General features: G+C 36.3%; 1 protein-coding gene across 1 annotated transcript in view; it reads right to left on the bottom strand.

The window, feature by feature from the left end:
• The window catches only part of Agps (alkylglycerone phosphate synthase), a 93,698-nt gene that overhangs the window by 36,723 nt on the left and 33,306 nt on the right, over nucleotides 1-23,669 (bottom strand). The window contains exons 9-12 of the mRNA XM_051184430.1: nucleotides 21,280-21,405; nucleotides 19,473-19,581; nucleotides 8,200-8,327; nucleotides 237-288 (exon numbers count right to left, since the gene is read on the bottom strand). Coding sequence (XP_051040387.1) covers nucleotides 237-288; nucleotides 8,200-8,327; nucleotides 19,473-19,581; nucleotides 21,280-21,405 — 415 coding nt within the window. The remainder of the gene's footprint in view (nucleotides 1-236; nucleotides 289-8,199; nucleotides 8,328-19,472; nucleotides 19,582-21,279; nucleotides 21,406-23,669) is intronic.

Here is a 23,669-nt window from a genome sequence, read left to right on the forward strand (position 1 = left end):
TTTCCCAACCTCCCTCTTCCACCCTGGGAAAGCCCCACAAATGAAGCATAGCTTTACCAGCAACCCAGGTACCCTGTGCTCCGCACAGCCCTCCACCACCACTGCACTCCCTTTCATGACTGTTAAGTCCTGATTACACCAAGAGCTCCATGAAGGACAACACGATGACAATCTTCATTCTCTGAAAACTCTGGAGGTTAACTGAGCACATTTTAAAATTGCCGCTCCTTACTCACCAAACTGAAACTGCTGGTTGTCCATGAGGCGGATAGATGCAGGAGCACATCTCTGTGTTAAAAGGAAGAAGTGGGAAATCAGTTCAATAGACTAAGAGTCACACAGCAGGATCTGACCATTACTTTATAATGTAAGACTCCAAGGACTTAGCTCCTAAAGATACATGGAAAGAAAAGAATCTCAACTTGTTATGTAACTTCATGAAGACCAAATATAAGAGGTTTATTAAAAATATCTGGAGAAATCTATGCATAAAAACAATTCATATATACTCAAACCTTTAATCTTTGCAACAAGATATACTTGCTGCCTGGCAATAACTTTAAGAACAACTTAAAAAGAATTCCACTCCTCAAAATGGACTATTTTACAACAAAGTAGAACTTAAGACTAAATATGTATTTTAAGAATTGCACATTTTAGCCAGGCATGCCTTTAATCCCAGAACTTGGGAGAGTGAGGCAGATGAATCTCTGTGAGTTCAAGACCAGCCTGATCTACAAGACCTAGTTCCAGGACATGCTCCAAAGCAATACAGAGAAACCCTGTCTGGAAAAAACAAACAAACAAACAAACAAAAAAAACAAAAAACAAAAAAAGAACTGCACATTTTGTAATATTTTACTAGGTTCTTATATAGTAATCCCCCCCCCCCCAATCAAGGCTGTGGCCATGCACAGCAGCAGCTGGGTAAATGCTCTACCACTCAGACACATCACTAAACTCTTACATACTTTTAAAATGAGGAAAGCAGTGATGAGAATTGTTATATGCCAAAAACTTCTAAGATATATCTGTAATGTCTTCAAAGACAATGCTAGGAACCTTTCCTTCCTTTGAACCCTTCCTCAAAATAATTCTAGATAGAAACCCCCCTTTCAGTGTTAAATATAATGCAAATAGCAACTTTGATGGTTAGGAATATATATCTAGCCAGGTGGTGGTGGTGTACACCTTTAATTCCATAACTTGGGAAGCAGAGGCAGGCAGATCTCTGTGAGTTCAAGGTTAGCCTAGTTTACAGAGTGAATTCCAGGACAATGCAGAGAAACATGTCCTGAAAGACCAAAAGAAAAACAAACAAAACACCTGGATGGATGGACGGACGGACGAACGGACAACAGGCTGTACAGATGTTACAGAAGTTAAGACCATTGGCTGCTCTTCCAAAGGATCCTGGTTCAATTTCCAGCACTCATACAGCAGCACACACCTGTCTGTAACTCCAGTTCTAAGGGATCTAACACCCTCATTACAAACATATACATAGGCAAAACACTGATTTCATAAAAAAATTTAAAAAAACAATAAAGAGGGTGTTAAAAAAAGAATATATATCTAAAGAATATGTCTGTCCAATGGTGAGTGGGGTATGTGTAAGAGAGAGAGAGAGAGAGAGTGTGTGTGTGTGTGTGTGTGTGTGTGTGTGTGTGTGTGTGTGTGTACTAACTAGGAAGAAGGGGAAAACAAAATGCAAAGACAGCAGATGCTGGTTGAGCTACCAATATTCACCTCAACTGAATGTGATTTTTAATTTGGAGGCTAAGTTACATGAAAAAATACTACTCCAAAACAAAGCATGAAGACTGACTTTTAGAAAGAAATTATCTAATTCAAGTCAACAGATTTAAGGTTTCATATTTTTTTCAAAGTCAATAGTTTTTCAGTTGCTATTGTAAGTAAATTCATAGAAGCAAAGAATTTAAATAAAAAATAGTATCTACTTAGTATGCTGGCCTTTGGCAACTGATAATTTGAAAATTATTACAGATTATTATAAATATACCAAATTTACTTAGAATATGAAACAAAAGTTACTACAGTAACTGATCAAAAAGAAGTTCATATCAAAATATCAAAATCATGTCCCTGATGTATGTATAACTCAGATCAGGTTGTCTCTACTGCTTTCAAAACTAAATGGTGAGGTCAAGCTAAAAAGAGAACTCAACCCTCTTTCAAGGACAGAGAGGATAAACTGTAAGAACTGGATTTCAAATTCACACCATACTACTACGCCAATAAACAACAAAGAGCCCACCATAGCAGATAAGGAGGCAAGGAGCCCTGGCTACAGTGACCCCTGCTGGTAGGTGTCAGAAGAAACCTGGTAGAGCAAACAGAAATTACTCTGACTGAAGTTAATGAAATATCTAAGTGAACTTACTAGAATTTCTCATGCATTTGACTTGTACAACCTATTTATAGTTAGTAGCTAACAAAAACAGTGTAAAAACTACTGTGAACTAATCAAAAAATATCAATTGTTTTATCTTGATGAATAAACAGATAAGTACACAACTCAAAATATGAACACAGATTTGTCCAAGTCAAAATTCTAACTATTTCTTTCCTTTGAAGGTTTGTTTGTTGTCTTTTGTTTTTTGAGACAGGGTTCTCTGTAGCTTTGGAGCTTGTCCTGGAACTAATTTGTAGACCAGGCTGGCCTCAAACTCACAGACATCTGCCTGCCTCTGCCTCCCAAGTATTGGAATTACACCACCAAGACCCAGCTCCTTTGAGGATTTTACAAAACAGGATTTCACCTTAATCTAATCCTAGAAAGTAAAATTTAGAATTACTCCCTGTACTAAATTAAAAGGGAACATTATCTCAATCAAACTATTTTATAAATTGAAAAAGACAATGTCTGTAAGAGCACCTTAGAAGATTTCTGAGAAGTGCTTTCCTTAAATAAAGTCATGACTGCTGCCAAAGAGCCATAGCATGTGCTTGAAATGGTGCATGTGAGGAGAGCTATCTCTTATCTGACTGGCTTTTACCAGAGTTCAGCAGTGATGTACTTTTTAAGATAAATGCCACAGCTAGTGAGCCATTTTTGAACTGAAATGGTTTTTTCCATGGATAAGACAAACTTTCTGCCCAAATTCCTGAGCCTAAAGACTATCAGAAAGTCTAGCCTGGTTGTAGTGGTGATGCACACCTTAGGACCACAGTGCTCCTACACAAAAGCCAATGACAAATTAATAAAAAGCTCAAATGGTGGGGAGGTTGAAAGGTATGAGTTGAATGAAAATTCCTAGAAACATACATTTTAAATATAGACAGAACTGATATTATAGGTGAAATATATTTAAGGATAATGGTAACATAGGAAATGGCATACATATAACTAGGAGTCTATTGTATACTAGAAATTCTGAGAATTTTTTAAGATTTATTTATTTTATGTGTATGAATGCTCCATTTGCATGTATGTCTGTATACATGCCATAAGAGGGCATCAAATCCCATTACAGAGGGTTGTGAGTCACCATATGGTTGCAAGAATAGGAGAAGGTGAGATAAAGGCTGCCTGTTAGCTTATAATTCTAAACACCCGATTCTGACACTGAAAAGGGCAGCTCTCAAGGAACTGACTAATTTATTCTAGTCAGTTTTCCTCTAATGGAAACACACACGCGCGCGCGCGCACACACAGAATCCTAAATTCTTATTGACAACAACCAAAAACAAGTGGAGTGTACGCTGCTGAGCTTGTTTCAAACTCTGTAAAAATCATCAGTGCTGCTTGTGGAGTGCTGTATCTGACATGACTAATACAGTCTCACCTCTTAACTGGCATTGGAAATCTATTTTCTAAGAAAGTCTTACAAAATCACTTACCCACCTACTGAGCAAACATGGAGACTGCACTGCCCTACCACTTAGGAGATTACCCACAAACTCTTCCTTTCTAGCCCCTCAGAGAGCAGGAGAGGACAATTCCTCACATAGACAAGATCACATGAGCCCTGAGGGGAGCAGCTCACCACCAGCTAAGGCTACTTAATGCTCACCCTCAGTCAGAGCAGTAAGAAAACCTCCAGCACCACATTCTGCAACTGTGAGCAACCACGCCTCTCTCCAGAAGACACTCATCCACCACAAAGTTGCAATTCAGAAGGAGACTTGAGGACACACACTGCAAAACTGAAAGTGTGAAATGACAGTAAAGAATTACAAGCAGCCAACTCTTTATTCATTCTAGAACATGATACAATCATAAAGCATGCACTATCTATTTTAGTCAATACCACCCTGCAATCAACAGAAATTCCAAACCCAAGCAGAGCAAAACATGATTTTCTGAGCTTTTTTCTGTCTGAAAACACTATTACAAAAGAACAGAATACAGTACCTACTGTTGGCATGAGGTTTCTATTCAGTAAAGTGATAAGGTCAATATCTCTTAAGCCATTACCAAAAAAAAAAAAAAAAACTATTTGTATCCATACCACGCAGTGTCTGTACATTTGCATTATAAGGCATGAATATATGGGTCTCCAAATAATGCGATACTGCCAAATTACATTCTTAGCCATGTTTCACAGTGAGGAGCAATGCTTGAGAATAAACTATTATCTACATAGATTTTTAAAAATCAGATTCAAATAAGGCAAGCTTTCTATTCTAATCTACATGATTTGTCTGTAAAAGCTATTTATTACGAAGTACATAAAACTCCTTCTAGAAAGGTACTTTTTCGCTGATCTGCTCTGTAACCACACGGTGGCACTATCGATCATTATCATCTCTATACTCAGTATGGTGAATCGCACTGTAGTTCTCAGACTGTGTACTTGGGAAGTTTTGCTGCTTTATGCCAAGGCCAGAAGGAGTCTACCCCTGCTCTTCCACAGCACAGGCAGATCTTTTGTGTCATTTTCTAATAGGAGTACACCAAACCATAAAACACTGCACCAGACTATCAATTACTCATGCTCAAACTGAATGGCTCCACAGTAATGACATTATGAACAGGAGTTTTGTAGATTTACATATCAGTTCTCAATGATGAAATCAAGGCACTTTCAAGTGAATACATGCATTGTGGGAAAATGGAAGGTCACTTAGAAAAGCATAAAATATTTACACCTGAATTATAACACTTATTGATGAATTCACTAAACTGACTAGGAAATTAGCACCAACCAAAACAGCTGAGATCTTCTGTCAAGAAAATACACAACTCCAAAATACTTTTCAACTTTTATGTTTTGTTTGGGGGTTTTTGTTTGTTTGTTTGTTTTATCTGATTTGAGCTGACAGAAGATGCAATAAAGAACCACAGCCAATCCTGAGCTGCTAAATGCTAAATTTTTTGGGAAGGAAGCAAGCATGCTCAGAGGCATTCTTGTCTGTCATCTTCAAGACATAAGTTAAACATACCCAAGTGTTCTCATCCACCACGAGAAGCTTTGCAGCAAGTGCTTCAACATTAAGCCAAGCATGCCCCTAAGCCTGTGCATCTTCCCTTCTTGAACAACCTTAAATTGCAAAAGCTCAAAAATGTGCCCACCTCTAAAGAGTGTTCCTCTATGTATATGCATAGGTCTCTTACATAAAATTAGCATGCTGACTTTGTTGGATGAGCCACCATTTTGAGAAGAACCTGTTTTCTCTTCCTGCTATAGCTAACAGAGGACTTTCTACTCATTTAAACAAAGAAAAAAATTAATCTGGCATTCATGTTTCTTTTACTAAGAAATACTGATTAACTGGAAATACAACATGACCTAGAGAAAATAGGGACTAAATCTTCAACAAAGCCTGTTCTACATTCTGAGAGCTTGTGTTTATGTTTTGTTTGGTTCTTTCTCATTTTTTTAAATCAAATTAATATGAATTTTGAAATTTTGGTTTATTTTTTAATTAGTGAACTTCCAACTACTTTATTTAAATTAAAAAAAAATAAAAAGCTAACTCTCCCCATTCTTCTAGTTACTAACTCAAAAGTAAAGCCATTTGGCTAGTGTAAAAGCCTTATGGCTGTGCATCCTTGATCATTAAGTGGCAGACTTAACAACATCCTCAGATCACACCTGAACTTCATTTCCCCATTTTTCAGTTAGCATTATATTAGAACACATCTTTACTCCTAAAAGAGTCCCATGATAATTCTCTTTAAAGATTACCATATGCCTTCCTTTTAACAAGCACGACATAACACTCTATACTCCAGTTATCTAACTGTGACTTGAAGCAAAGTTTGGGAGATTTTTAAGCTCCTGTATAAGAACATCAGCCATCAGCATTCACCTCTGCTTTGGCACCCAAGTAACCTGCCACACATCCAAACATGTTCATGCCAGGATCATACTTCTTGGGGTCAACCACAAAAAGCTTGTGCTAAGTCTAGCAAGCTATAACAATTGCTAACAATTATAAAAGTCATCCTTGCATCCTTGTCTATTGCTAAACTTGGTGATCACACCTCTTGAAAATGGAAATACACAGAATGAGTATCTCAGAATGCAAATTAAGTGAAATAAAGAATACAAGAAATGGTGTGTATGTATAGCATTTTCCTTATTTTTTACGTTCTTTAAAACATTAGCAATTGCTGGGAATATAGACTGGTAATAGACTATTTACCCAGAATGCTCAAAGCCAGGGTTTTAATTCCTAGTACCACACACTTTAAAAAAAAAAAAAGGGGGGGGGCATGCCTGAAAGGTAAAGCAAGAGGATCAAGAGCTTACGGCCTACCTGGGCTACAGTGAGTACAAGGCTTCCTCAGCAGTTTAGTGACAGTCCATCTTAAAATAAAAGGCTTTTTTAAGAGCCAGGGATATAGCTTAATGGTAGAGAGCACGTGCCTATCATGCACAAGCCCTGGGTATGATCAACCCCTAGTACCACAAAACAGAACGAACACTATAGTGGCTGTCTTGAATTGTGGGAAAGTGAGACAGTCAGCCACTTTGCCTGTCACTATCTTACAGTCCAACATGAAAATGGATAACTGGCTAGATATTTTCCTTGTCTTTATCAGTCTCCTTACAGTTTTCTCTGAATACTAAGAAGACCATACCAAAAAGTCCCCTTCCAGGACCAGGTGTGGTGTCCCAGCCTTTAATCCCAGCACTCAGTAGGGCAAGGCAGGTGGATCTCTATGAGTCTGAGGTCAGCCTGGTCTACAGAGTCCCAGGCTTGCCAAAGCTACACAGGGAGACTATATAACAACAACAATAACAACAAAAAGATTCTAGCTGTGTATACTAATGGAGACTATTGTAGAACTCAATGTGTTTACACAAAGCAAGAACAGGTGGGATATACTGCCCTACTGCTAAGAAAGATTGAAAAAAAAAAGAATAAAACTACTGCAGTTCAAACCATGAATAAAATATTTCCACACTAAAATATAAAATGAAATAAAAAGATTATCTGGCACGAGCTAGTTTTTTTTTTTTTTTTTTAAATGAAAAATGATAAATTTCTCTTTTTAGGAAGACAGGAGTTGTGCTTTTTTTAATATTACAAAGACATATACTAAATTAACTATATTACTTAAACAATAGGTGAAATAATATTATAAAACCAAGTAACACCTTGCAGCACATTACATGCATTAAAGATGTTTATCTACATTTAAACTTTTAAATTTTGGGGTTATTGCTATCCAGCCATTACCTCTAATTTCTTCTTTATCTTTCATTTGGGGAGGGGGGCATTAAGACAGGGTCTACATAGCCATGGCTGTCATGGCACTAACTATGTAGACCATGTCTTGAACTCATGAACATTGCCTGCCTCTGCCTCCTGAATGCTGTGATCACCATCACACCTGGTTATTTCTAATTTCAATAAATGTTTTATTTAAGATAAATTAAATATCATTTCAATTCATCACAAAATATATTATTCCACAATAACTTACAAAATATAGCATTCAACACAAAGTAGGACCATTCAAAGCCAAGAATCTAAGCACCTATCTTACACTGGCCCCAAATCATGTGGGTCTCTTGAGACGAGAGATAGGTGAGAGAGCAAGGTACTACTGAATGAAGTACGTGCATTTAAAGGGGTAACTTTCCATGTAAAACTTGGTAAAAAAAAAAAAAAAAAAAAATTACAAACATAACACAACTAAATATAAAGAGTACTTGAGACATCACAATTATGCAACAGAATTTTAATTGCATATACATCTTCTTTTTTTGTTTTAATTACCTGCTTCGCAATTTCTCTTAAACAGGCTACTCCTTGTTCAAAATTAGGGAAAGCTACCGAGCCATACTTTTGGTATTCGGGGGTTGGTCTGATTTTTATTGTAGCTTCTGTTATTACACCAAGAGTTCCTGAAAAAGAAGGGAACAATCCAATGTATCATATGACAATTTTCTAAAACCATATTTAAATCTATTTAATCAACTGATTCTATTGATTCATTCTATTATCCATGTTAATTCTTCTATTTGGGGAATAATGGCTAATCAAGTCTTTTTAAGTGATTAAGCAAATTTTATAATTTCAGAAATTATTTTAGACTTTCTTTTTTATGTACAAGTATTTTAAAACATTTCAAGCTTTCTCCAAGAAAATCAGTTTTAAATGGTTTTAGAGCATAACTTACTAAAAGAAAAGAATGGAGAAACATTAATCATATATGCACTGACAACGGTGTATTCTGATGTGTCTATATTCACTATGAAAACACTTACTGAAGAAAAAGATGCTAACTTTCTTAAAACGTTAAGATAATTGAAGGGTTCTGAGGAATTGTAGCCTCGCCTTGTCTCCTCAGATTTAATATATACAAAGACAAAACCATTATCACAATACGAAGCATGAGAAAACCACCAGTAAGACAATATTTACTGCTTAGAGCAGGGAGAAATTAATCTGAAAGAAAAATAAAAGTTAAATATAAGCATTTATACCAAAATATTTAAAGAAATATGACTAAAAAAGGAATATACTGACAAACGTTTTAAAACTGTGGTTTCAGAGATACAAATAGAAATTAATTAACACCGTTAGCAAATTTCTCATGATCATTTAAAAAGTGTAAAGCGGGATGTGAATGAACTTAGTTACAAAACTGGAAATGAAAGTCCAGGAAATGCTTGGCATCCCTAGAATGACTTACCAAAATGTAACATAGGGTTAAAAATTATAAATCAGATTAATTAGATTATTATATGTTCATTAGGTTAATTAGATTATTATATATTAATATGCTGCTTCTGGTTTATTTAAAATATGAGTCTCTTATAACTTGCATGGTCACAAAATCTCTAAGTTTGCTCAATTAACAATATAAAACAAATAACAAAATTTAAAATATAACTAAAATTATATTTTTCCCTATCTTTGGGGTATGATTTCTATAATAAAATTCATCCATTTAAAATCCTAGAAGCCCTCAAAACAACATAATGGCTATTACCATCCTCTTGGTTACCCCCATAACTAGATGCCAAGACCCCACTGCTAAAGACACAATACCCTTTGGTTCTAGCAAACATAGAAATCATGCTGGAACTAACCTGGAAACTTTCTTCCTGCTATCTACCTTTTGTACTACTGGACCCTGAATGCTACAGTACTAACCTGCCAGGCAATACATATACATGGATGCAATTGTGGCATGACCATTAGGGAGGCAAACAACTATTTTCTGGTTGGATCTGAAGCCTGGTTCACAGGAATACACTAATGCCTAGTCATTGTAAGCTGGTCAAAAGCCTATGTTTGGGGAGAGCACAGGCCCTGTATGTGTATAGAGGGGTTGGCAGGGTCATTTCCTAAAGTGATATGGTCAAACTACCTCCTAAATGTTATGTTTATACCCACAGATCAGTGCAGCTCTCAAGATCAGAGAAACTTCATTTTGCAGTGAATGAACTTCAGCTATGCAAAACTGGTTACAATGCTGAAAGAGAATATTGAGTACTCAACTCTAAATGGACATCTTGGTCAACCCCACAAGGTTAAGGAACATTGTGGAAAACAGAAAGAATGTAAGAACTGGAAGATGGAGTGGAGTATTGTAAAATGCTGTCATCTATCTGAACATGGTGTGGCTGCTGCATTCATGAACTCAGAGCAACTATGGTTACCTGCACAAGATTAAGCCAGTCAATAATTCTAGCACAGATGGTGCAGATGCTCCTAAGATTCTATCCCTAGCTGAAGAGCTATTGGTCATTGATGGCTGTTACAGGAGGGGAGAGTCATTTCTCTTCTGAGATGTAGCCACTGATATGTTGCCCTTAGTATATTCACATGTTTGCATAATCATTACTATAAACTAAATTTAGGCCATTTTAATCTCCCCACAAATTGTACCAAAAAATAGCCAAGCTCCATTTTCATACTCACACACCAGTCAACTATTCATAAATATATCCTGTCTTTATTCACATGCATATTCTAGATATTTTATATAAAAGAAATCTCGTAGTATGTGGTCTTGTGGTTTCAAGATTAACAATTGTACATTATCATTATAACATTATCATTATAATCACTGAACACTGAAAACTCTGGGAGATGAAATGTCTAACAATGGCAATAAAAAGTCCACTTAAAGAACCTGCCCAACAACATATGATCTGGTAAAAATCAGAAGAACAAACTTGAAGACAGACCGACAGAGACTGTGATACACTGTGCAATAAAAAGAACAGAGAGAACACGAATAAATAACTAAGTCTCAGAAAAACATGAAAAACCACTACTTACATTACTAGATAAATAATAAAAGTACTATGAGGGTAGGGGACAGAGCATAGGGCAGAAAAATTATTCAAAAAATAGCTGAAAACTTCCCAACAGTATCCTATATATCAAATACAATCAATAAATTCCAAACAGGATCAAGACAGAAATATCCATAAACAGATCATGAAAAATGCTCAAAGTCAAGGACAAGTAAAAAGACTTGAAAACTGTAAATGGATTTCTTAAATGATACAGAGGAAAATGCTGAGAGATCAGAGAAGGAGAAAGCCACAGCCACACCTTATCTCCTTAGCGTCTCAGCAGACAAAAGTGGGATTTCCTGTTTCTCGCTGCTTATATCCTGTTTCCATCCAGCTATCTCACTCCTACTTGTCTGTACAGACCTCCAGACCTCTATGGCTAGCTAGTAGCACAATCCATTCTCTGACCCTCAGACAGGCTTTATTTGTACAAGCAAAATATCACCATAGAAAACAACATGAACAAATGAACTACAAAGGAAATCTTATAAAATGTACAACTAACGTATCAGCAGAAATTATAGAAGCTAGAAAATAATGGAATAACATATCCAAAAGGCATAATGAAAAAAGCCTATCAACCACAAATCATGTATCTCACATTCTCTGATAAACAAAAGCTGGCTGGCAGGGGTTTTTTTTATTTGTTTGTTTTGTTTTTTTGGGTTTTTTGTTTGTTTGTTTTTTTGTTTTTTGTTTTTTTTTTTTTTTTGTTAAAAGACCAGACTAAATAAACTCTAAAAGTTCTCCAAGTAGAGAGATGAAGACCTCAAACACCAGAAATTCAACTTAATATCAGTATACAAAATAAACAGAAATCACAACAGGGTGCACCAGTTAAAGAAGTTACATATAACACAAAAGAGGAACAAATTCATAAAGCAACATACTATGAAACTCCTTTTATATTAAATGCCCAGAATATACAAATCAATATAGGCAGAAGATATAGATTAATAGTTGGGTGAAGTAGTTATGGTCATAAAGGCCTACAAAATTACAAAAACAATGTAGATGCTTAATTCTCTCTTCTTATACACTGTTGAAAGACAATGCTATAAAACAATACCATTATTATATATAAAGTGCTTGAACCTACAGCAGCAGAGTTGAATAGAAACAATAGTCTGTGCAGGTGGATATGACCATATACAGTAACTTGAGTCATAGAACAAACACAAGGGAACCAGAAAGGATAAATAACAAAAGCGCTACATGTATGCCTGCTCTCCCTTCCTTCTTCTAGCAGCTTCATTACAAGTCATACAATTACATAAAGTAATAACTGTACTGCTGTGTTTATAAGTTACATAGGTATAACAATACCATAAAAGAGTTTAAAATTACAGAACTATAAAGAAATGCTACCTCTGTGTTATGACATATTAGAATCAAGTTGATTCTGATTGAGTAAGGTATAGATCTGAAGCCATAGAGCAACCACTAAGAAACAACTAAAACAGGTATGCTGGAAATGAAAAAAGTGTGTGTGTGTGTGTGTGTGTGTGTGTGTGTCAAAGAAAAAGTACTTGCTAAAAGCAAAGGTAATAAAAAAAATAAAAAATAGATGGCTTGAGTAGATTCAACAGTGGCAGTGACATAATGTATTAAGCAACTAAAAGATAAAACTTTCCAAATGACTGAAATGAAATGTATTGTGCCAGAGACACATTTTAAATTCAGAAATATACCTAAACTCAAGTACAGTAAAAGTATATCACATGAACTCAGTACTAATACCAGACAAAATGAACTTTAAGAGGAATGTAACTACACAGAGAGAGGAATGTTTTGTAATAACAAATCATTGGGAAGACACACAATTATAAAAAGATGGCACTAATAAAGACATGAAAATATGAAGGAAAACTGACACAAGTGAAATGGACATGAATACTGGAGATCTCCCTACTCCACTTTCAATATGACTTAAAAGCTAAGAAGAGAGGACTGAACAACACTGTAAGTGAATTTGACCTAATAGGCTAGAACATACAGTTCAATAGCAGAACACAAATTCATTTCAAGTACACACAAAACATTCTCTAGGACAGACCACAAACTAGGTCATAAAACAAACTTGAACAGATTTCCAAAAACTGAAAATATAAAATATGTCCCTATTATAGCTGGACATAAACAACCCCCACGGGCTCATGTATTTGAACACCTGGAGGTACTGTTTAAGAAGGGTATGGAACCTTTAGGAGGAAGGCCCTCACTGGAAGACATATGTCACAGGGAGACTAGTAGTGAGAGTTACAGAATGACCCTATTACTTCCCAAGCCTTCTAATTCTTGATCTCTGAAGGGTATCATCAAGAAGTCTCATGTCATGGCCCCAGAATGTAAGCCAGGTCCAATTATCAAACTTTCCCCTCTGTGACCAATACAAATCATTCCTCACTCAAATGGCTTTGCACCTAGTATTTAGTTAAACTATTAGAAAAGTAATTAAGACAGGAATGGGGTCTTTGCTACAATACACTTGTCCATGTAGTTCTTAGGTTTTTGAACATAGTTTGTGAGAAGAATATGGAAGAGTCTGAAGTGGTAGTTGAAAGAAACCCTAGAATGTCATGAACAGAGGTGATGGATGATTCTGGTAGGAGTTTGGAAGATCATAATTCTGACAAAAATGTGAACAATAAAGGCCGGGCTCATGACATTTCAAAAAGAAGTAACTGTTCTACTAGACTCTCTATCTTAAGATATACTCCTCATCAATGACTCCTTCCTAGATCCTGGCTTCCAGAGACTTCATTCTTTTGTAAGGAATTGCAAAGAACTGTGAATAGTCAATTTTTTTTCTTTATCTAAAAAAAAATATTTTTCATTTTATGTACCAATTCCTGTTCCCCTCTCTCCTCCTGCCCTCCCACATCCCCTCTTCGTACCTCCCATCCATTCCACAGAAGGAATAGGCCTTTCTTGGGGAGTCAACAAAGTACAGCATACCAAACTGAGGAAGGACCAAGCCCCTGTATCAAGGCTGAGTAAGAATCACATCATACGAAATGGGCTCCAAAACACCAGTTCATGCACCTGGGATAGATCCTGGTCCCACAGCCAGTCCTGCCCCCAACAGATCAAGCCATATAACTGTCACCCACATTCAGAGGGCCTAGTTCAGTTCCATGCAGATTCCCAAGCTGTCAGTCTATAGCCTGTGAGCTCCCACTAGTTCAGGTTCTGTGGTCTTTCCCATCATGATCTTGACCACCCCCCCACTTTGTTCATATGATCCCACCTCCCTCTCTTCAACTGAACTCCAGGAGCTCAGCCTAGTGCTTGGCTGGGAGCCACTGTATCTGCTTCCATCAGTTACTGGATATAAGTTCTATGATAATTAGGGTGGTCACTAATCTGATTAAAGGGGAAGGCCAGTTCAGGCACCCTCTCCCCACTATTGCTAGGAGTCTTAGCTGAAGTCATCCTTGTGAATTCCTGGGAATTTCTTTAGCACCAGCTTTCTCCCTAACCCATAATGACTCCCTCTATCAAGATCTCTCTTTCATTGCACTTCTCCTCTCTCCCCAAATTCGGTCTTCTTGATCCCTCATGTTCCTATCCCCTATCCCCTATCCCCTCCTTTCTACCCCACCTCCCAGTTTACCCAGGATAGCTTAACTATTTTCCCCTCCTAGGGCTCTCCAAGTGTGTCCCTTAGAGGCCCCCCTTTTACCTAGCTTCTCTGGGGTTGTGGATTATGCAAGAGAGAATGTGGAGTAAGAGGAGCACTCCTCTATTGCTGGAGGGAGTGCAAACTTGTACAGCCACTCTGAAAATTAGTATGGCTGTTTCTTAGAAAATGGGGAATCAATCTACCTCAAGACACAGCAATACCACTCTTGGGCATGTCCCCAGAGGATGTGCATTCACATCACAAGGATATCTGCTCAACTATATTCACAGCAGCATTATTTATAATAGCAAGAACCTGGAAACAACCAAGATGTCCATCAACCAAAGAATGGATACAGAAAATGTGGTACATTTACACAATAGAGCACTACTCAGTGGAAAAAAACAATAACATCTTCAAATTTGCAGGCAAATGGATGGAACTAGAAAAAACCATCCTGAGGAGGTAACCTAGACCCAGAAAGACAAACACAGTATATACTCACTCATATGTGGATATCAGACATAAAGCAAAGGATAACCAGTCCAAAAAAAAAATTGTAAAAAAAAAAAAAAAAGAACTCACACCCTAATTTTTATACTTTTAATTAAAACAATGTGTGTGTGTGTGTGTGTGTGTGTGTGTGTGTGGTGTACAACTCAAGATAATTTCTTCCCTCCCAGAATCTACCAATATCCATTAGTTCAGAAGCAAGGGATAGAGAACACCATGAGTTCCCTGACTCCTGCCAATCATTACTGATTGCTGACAGAGCCAGTCTTGTACAAACCCAGTACTACTAAGTTCATGACTGTAATAACTATGCCATGCCTAGAAGACAGCATTTTACAGCCCTTCTTATGACTCCTACATTTTCTTTTATTAAATTTGTTCTTTGACAATTTCATAAATGTATGTGATGTACTCAATGCAGTGTATTCTCACCCTCTCTACTCTCTCTTATCTGATTTTTAAAAAGTGGTACTTAGAAAAACTGGAGATTTAAAAAGAAAATCTAAGGAACAGATGGCTTCATTTTTGAAAACGATCAAACACTTAAGGGAATCACACCAATTCTTCACAAAATTCTCAAAAAGTGACTCACTTTAAGAAGTGACTATTACACTATTCTAAGACCATCAAACAAAACAAAACAGACTAAATATGAGTAAAAAAGGATCTAACTTCATCATAAGGGAAAATGATAGGTATGAACGTATGTCTATGAGAGCAATCACTACTATAATACAAGCTGACTTCACTATAGAAATTAATATTGTCTAATTTATGTGGAGTTGTTGGTCAAGAGGTCCCAAAGGCCTTCAAACTAATAAAGTTCTCTACAGCCCTGATGGTCGCTCACTCGAACAAGAAGATAAGAATCTACTACAGATAATGAAATACAAGCAAATCATCAAAAGTCTCCCAACCAAAAAAAGCCCAGTGCAAGATGGCTTCAATGCAGAATCCTACCAGAAATTCAAAGAAAAGCTAATACCAATACTCCTCAAATTGTTCCACCCAACAGAAGCAGAAGGGTCATTGCCAAACTTTTTACAAGGCTACAATTATCTTGGTACCCAAGCCACACAAAGACACAACTAAGAAAGAGAACTATAGACCAATATCCCTCATGAACATTGATGCAAAAATACTCAATAAAATACTAGCACACTGAATCCAAGAATACATCAGGGAAATCATCCACCATGACCAAGTAGGCTTCATCCCAATGATGGAGGGATGATTCAACATACGAAAATCTATCAATGTAATCCACCATATAAAAAAACAGAAAAAGAAAAATCATATGATCATCTCACTAGATGCTGAAGAAGACTTTGACAAAATCTAACACACTTTCATGATAAAAGTTCTGAAGATCAGAAATAACAGGAACATACCTAAACATAATAAAAGCAATATACAGTAAACCAACAGTCAACATCAAACTAAATGGAGAGAAGCTTAATGCGATTCCTCTAAAATCAGGAACAAGACAAGACTGTCCACTCTCTCCATATCTCTTCAATATTATATTTGAAGTTCTAACTAGAGCAATAAGACAACAAAAGGAGATCAAGAGAATACAAATTGGAAAGGAAGAAGTCAAAATGTCACTATTTGCAGATGATACGATAATTTACATAAGCGACCCAAAAAACTCTACCAGGGAACTCCTACAGCTGATAAACACCTTCAGCAAATTAGCAGGATACAAGATTAACTCAAAGAAATCAGTACCCCTACTTTATACAGATGATAAAGGGGCTGAGAAAGAAATCAGAGAACCATCACCCTTTACAACAGCCACAAACAACGTGGCTTGAGGTATTGCTTACCAAACAAGTGAAAGCACTACATAGCAAGAACTTTGTGTCTTTAAAGAAAGAAATTAAAGAACACACCAGAAAATGGAAAGATCTCCCATGCTCTTGGATAGGTAAGATAAATATAGTAAAAATGGCAATCTTGCCAAAAGCAAGCTACAGATTCAATGCAATCCCCATCAAAATCCCAGCACAATTCTTCACTGACTTTGAAAAGATAATAGTCAACTTTATATGAAAAAACAAAAGAACCAGGATAGCCAAAACAAACCTGTACAATAAAGAAACTTTAGGAGACATCACCATTCCCAACTTCAAGCTCTATTATATAGCTATATTCCTGAAAACTGCTTGGTATTGGCACAAAAAAAGACAGGTAGACCAACTGAATCAAATCAAAAATCCTGATATTACCCACATACCCACGAACACCTGATTTTTGACAAAACAGCTAAAAGTATACAATGGAAGGAGGAAAGTATCTTCAACAAATGGTGCTGGCATAACTGGATGATGGTATGTAAAAGACTGCAAATAGATCCTTATCTATCACCATGCACAAAATCCAATGGATCAAAGACCACAACATAAATCCAGCCACATTGAACCTCTTAGAAGAGAAAGTGGGAGGTACCCTTCTAACGCAGTAAATAAGGATCAGGATAAACAAATAGGCCGAATAGATGTTTATTCAGGGAGAAATAACTTACAACCTAGACAGATGAACACCAGGAAATTCAACCCGATCCTTTCCTGTCCGAGTCACGCCAGAAAGAGAGCGCCTTTCCTGGCCCCCTCCGACCTCCTTCCACAGGTCACTCCGCCCATGGCTCCACCCCCAATGGGCGTGGTCAGTGCCACAGAACTATCTCACTACACCCTTCAACAAACTGGTACAGGAGACCGCTTCCTGAACATTAACACCAGTAACACAGACACTGAGATCGACAATTAATAAATGGGACCTCCTGAAACTGAGAAGCTTCTCTAAGGCAAAGGACACAATTGACAAGACCAAATGGCAGCCCACAGAATGGGAAAAGATCTTCACCAACCCCACATCTGACAGAGGCCTGATCTCCAAAATATACAAAGAACTCAAGAAACTAGTCAACAAAACACCAAATAACCTAATTACAAAGTGGGGTACAGAACTGAATAGAGAATTCTCAACAGAGGAATCTAAAATAGCTGAAAAACACTTAAGAAAGTGCTCAACATCCTTAGCCATCAGGGAAATGAAAATCAAGGCAACTCTGAGATACCATCTTACTCTTGTCAGAATGGCTAAAATCAGAAACACCAAAGACAGTTTTTGCTGGAGAGGATATGGAGAGAGGGGAGAAGAGTAGAGGTGAGGAGAACATGAGGGACCAGGAGTATTGAGTCAGGGGACAAATAGATGAGAGCAAGAAAACAGATACCATAATAGAGGGAGCCATTATAGGTTTGAAGAGAAAACTGACACTAGAGAAATGTCCAGAGACCTACAAGGATGGATGTCCAGAGACCTACAAGGATGGAGGGAGGGAGGGAGGGAGGGAGGGCAGGTAATTGTGAAACTCATAGGAAAAGTCCCTAATCTTTGACTTCTGATTGGTAACAAATGCTTATAGTTTTGTGCTTATAAAGCCTGCTTCTATTCCTGATCTGGGCTGTGAGGAAAAGCAAGGTGCCCAAATCCTTGTCCTGCAGCCCTAGTCAATCTGCAACTCCACATACATGGTGATTTATTAAAGTTTCTGGAACCCTAAGTGTCATTGTTCTCCCTCGTGGCATACAACAGATTGGATATGACATTTTCATTCTTGAATATAGCTAAATGTTTCCAAACTCTATCTTTTGAAGTAAGCAATGAGGCCCCCAGCCAATTTAGAAATACTTTGCTTTAATTTATCATATTTCTCTGAATTTGAGGAATGTCCCTTTCCCATTCAAAAATCTGGAAATCATGCCCAAGTTTACTTTACTCACACCATTTACCATTGTGCTTACACAACAGCTTGCAAAACAGAAGGAACTACATGTTTTAAAGGATCTGAAGAATGGCATTCTAGTCTATCCAACAATAAGCAAACAAGCAATAGATATTGCTTGTAAAATAAAAACTTAAATAACAAACAGAAGTTTAAAAGATACATGAATAAATGGAATTTTAAACTTCAGTTTTTTAAAGTAACCATACTAAGTAATAAAACATATGCTTACAGAAAAATAAGGTAGAAAAAGAACACTCCATTAGTCCTCTCACCTGGTAACGGTGACAAGATTAAACTGTAACATACAGAATTGAAATATTTAAGCCCTAACCAGTGTTTACTAAGATTCACTAAAAATTTTGAAAAAATAAGAACAAAAAGACCATTCTCTTTAGAAATATAAAAGAGTAAAGTATACACGTTTAGTATAATGTTCTCATTACTAAAAGCTACATGAAGTAAGCTGGGCTTGGTGGCACACACCTTTAATCCTAGCATTCAAGGCAGAGGCAGATGATCTCTGAGAGTTTGAGGCCAGCCTGGTCTACAGAGTGAATTTTAGGGCAGCCAGGCTACACAGAGAAACCTGTCTCAAAACAAAAAACAAAAAACAAACAAAAACAAAACAAAAAAAAATCAACAACAAAAAAAAACCTTTAAAAAACAGAAAATCATAAAAAATTATTCTTTAAAATTATAAAGTTTGCCTTTCTTTCAAAGACCTGATATCACATACCACAGATTTTCCCAAATTAAGTCATTAGCCTATATATTTTCCTAACAACTTTACAATTACACCAACCTTCAGATCCCATGATGAAGTGATGGATATCAGGGCCTGTTGACATACGAGGTCCTTGGGAGCTTTTCTCTATTATTCCTCTAGGTGTTACCATTTTCATATGAACCACCTGTTTAATACAATACACAGTGTAAACTCCAGGGAAATGTTAAATCCATGTCTGCACTTGCAACACATTCATTTACCTTTTTAATAAAACATCACCCATTAATAGTTGTGATGCCCTTCAGAATTCTCACATCTTTTACTATTGTATGCTAACGAGGAATACAATAATTTCAACATTTTTTCCAACAGTTTAAACAAGATACTAGGATCGTGACTTACATATTTTAAGTCTACACTTTTATTAAAGAATTATTAACACTCTGAAATGTTTTAAGAGTCTACTGTAGCCACAAAGACTAAAATACTGACCTTACTAGAGTTTTTATAGAAGCAATGCCAATTATGAGTTTCAAAAGATACAATATGTTACAAAGAAATTTAAAAACAAAATATGCTACATAATAACTTAGGTAGTAAGTGAGCTAATTGTATGCAGAATCTTTTCTCCTTTAAAAATCTTTAGAAAAAAAATGTTAAATTTATATATTTAATAGTCTATCAACTATCAACTTAGAAAGCTCTTAATTATCTAATGGTAACCCAAAATTATTTTTCTCTACAGATGGATTTAGTTTTAATACCAAAAGAAAACTGTACTTTTTACAGAATAGGAGGCATTTTAAAGACTGCAAAATACTGGGTATTGACTGGTAAGAGCTAATGTCTCTCATGAAATGAATCTGATACTCCTACAGAAGTATTAATAAGAAACCCTGAGACTTGAGGCTTGAAGAACTAAGCAAGAACAATGTTAGCAGTTATTACTTAAACAGCCTCACAGGTTTTTCTAAAGTACTATCACCATCCAGCATGGTATTGCCTGTCTGCAACCCTAGCAACTGAAATTGAAATAAGAAAATTCCAAATTCTAGGCCAGCCTGGATTAAATATAAATAGCAAGACAATGTATGGAAATGCCACGTTAAATGTTATCAAAATATTAACACTTATGAACCACCTGAGACCTGTGAAAATTTCATTTTATGTCCTTTAACCATATAATAATTCTAATATAATTATTGTATTTGACAGAAAACACTGAAGCTGGGAAAGGTAAACCAATTTGCCCCCAGAAAAGCGAACAAATGCAACAAATGGTACCCAACACTTAATAAGGCACCCACAATTACAGCACTGTCATGCTCCCTGAAGTATAGGACATATTAAATAAGACAGCCTATATAATCAATAGAACCATTATTAATAAGGTTCAACTGTATACAGAAAAAAAGAATTACTTCAGAAAAGTAAATGTAAAATCTCCTAAAGCAAGAATAACAATGATATCACCTGGGGGTAAAAAAGATGACAACTAAACTCTTGATGGACTTGTAAAATACTTATTTGCATATTTTATAAGTTAGGTACTATGAAACGACTACAAATCTTAAATATTAGTCACTCTTAAAAGGACATCCTTAAATATGACCACAATCATATCTTTTAATTGCTTCTACTATGCACAATCAGTATTACTATAATCAAATATATTTGGAAAGATTTACCATTTCATCCTTAATATTTTATTTATCTATTTATCTATCCATCCATCTACCCACCCACCCACCCATCCATCCATCCAGGCTTTTCAACACAAGGTTTACCACTCCTGGTCAGAACCTTAATTTTTAAAGGCTTTAAATACTTTATTGTATTTTCTAAATACTCATCATTAGACAGTAACTAGAAATAAATTTACCAGGTCCTCAATATTGCCATAGATATTTTTCTTCATGCCTGATGCTCGAGTGGATATCCATCCTCCCACAGTGCTGAATTCCAGGGAGTCTGGTTCATGACCTGTACAATAACCACTTTCTTTAAGCTGAAAGGCAAAAATGTAAAATTTTACTAGCAAAAATGGTCCCATTTCACATAGCATTCAACACATTTACTCCTCCACTTGGTTTCTAATATTCTTGACACATTAACATTAAACCTGTAAAGAAAACTTTTTTTTTCTTTTTGCCCAGTGAATAAATAACCTTCATAAAACTGAAAAAGCGTAGGTAAAAAAACACTACTCTTCACATTATTTTGTTTTTAAAGCCAGTTGAAGCTTACTTGTGCTCCAACCCCTTGAAGAGACACTTTAAATACTTATGGAGATCAGGTTATACTCAAATAACTGCCAACTTCACCTAACACTTTCAATAAATACAGCACTTCATCTTTCTTTCTCCCCTACCCTAACATAAAAGGCAGCAGGCCTCCAGAAAATCTGAGCAAATTGCCTATACTTAATTCTCTCAAGGAGCCGTGTGTTTTAATGTACAGCCATCTGGCTAGGCTTCCCAAATGCAAAAACATCATTTACTTGTGGTGTGGACCAAGCATTCCTGTACATTAGTCACTTGTTCCTCATTTTTCTGTATTAGCTTGGCTTCACCATCTGCACAGCACCTGCGGTTGAATGGATGCTCTTACTGCAGCAACACCAAAGCCATTCTACTGAAAGCATTTTAAAGTCTCGGCCATCTCCTGTCAAGTGGTACAGACACCACCATCTCATACTCACTGCTGCCTGCACTCGAGCCCATCAATCTGTGTTGACCATCTGATAGTCATCCAGTGCAGCAACTGCTTTATTTCTCAAGTAAGTCATGCAGAGATGTAGAGGATGTCTGTGGCCATGTATCAAAGTATAAATATGGCATGAAAGTTGTAATCCAAACTGTAGAAGCCCACTAGCTTAAAAATAAATTAGGCTTCACATGCCAGCAATATAAATTATATTTTCTAATTTTGCTTCAGGAAGACAGACTTGAAAGAACATCACTTGTTATTTTTTTTCACTAATTAGTCAATTTATGTATTTTTAAGGGCTTAATAATCAATCACAAAAAAGCAAGGTTAAAATGAAAATTATCAGTGCATTAGATTTCTACCATAGCTCCATCTTCAAGACAATCTATATGGACATTATTTTCAATTTTACTAAATTAGAATAAAAAAAAATTCATGAATCCCTAAGATATGTTAACACCTAAACAGGGGTTTGTTTTGCCACCCTGATGGTAATGATGCTTCAGGGTTATCAAGTGTCAAATGTACATTTTAGATGACTGCAATTTATCCTATGATGCCTACACCTCACTGAAACTATTAGGGAAATAAAACAAAAACACATGATTCCTAATTCAGAAAACTTAATGGCTTATTCTCCATGGCTTGCTCAGCCTGTTTTTGTATAGAACACAGGACCACCAGCCCAAGGATGCTACCACCCGCAATGAGCTAGCCCTTTCCCATCAATCACTAAGTAAGAAAATAACCTGCAGGCTTGCCTACAGCCTGAGCTTACGGAGGCATTTTCTCAAATGAAGTTCTCACTCTCAAATGATTCTAAGCTGTGACAAACTGACATAAAAAATAGCCAGCACAGAGGTGGCCAGACACTATTCCTGAAAAGTTAATGGACATTTAAGTTTATGAAACTTCAGAGTTAAAATTCTCCTCTAATGTGAAAATATAGGGGTCTAGCCCTATAAAGTATAACGTGGTAGCAGAGTTAGAAAATAAACCATGTACAAAAATAATCCACAGTATGGTTGATATAACATGGATTTGCTGTGCATTGGGCCTTGGATGTAAGTATAAAGTCTGAGAAATGTAATGTAGACCTGAGGGTCTACAAAATAATATTTGAGAGATGACTACAAACTTTGTCACTAAACTTCAGCTTTTATAATGCCGAGTTTGCAATTCTTATTACACAACCAAGGAGAGAGTACAGCCAGGAACTGGATATGGTCATCTAAAGTTTGGGGCAAAAATCAGCACCAAGGACAAGTTTGGAAATCTTCAGCTATAAAAGTAATAAAGTTCAGTGTACCTGAATGAAGTAAATAATGTTTGATAAAATTAATGGAATAAAGTTCTAAATGTTACATTATTAACAAAGTTCATTTTAGTGAAAACCTTGAGAGGTAACATTACTATTCATAGATGAAGATTCTGAAACATAAAGGTTAGTAGCCTGCCCGAGATCACACACATCTAGTAGCTACTTGAAACAAAAACAAAACAATACACTATGAAACTATTAGTAATGTTATCTCTGGAAAGAAAAAGCTTAAACATACATAC

The sequence above is a fragment of the Phodopus roborovskii genome, unplaced genomic scaffold (assembly GCF_943737965.1).
Source record: "Phodopus roborovskii unplaced genomic scaffold, PHOROB, whole genome shotgun sequence".
Taxonomy (NCBI): Eukaryota; Metazoa; Chordata; class Mammalia; order Rodentia; family Cricetidae; genus Phodopus; species Phodopus roborovskii.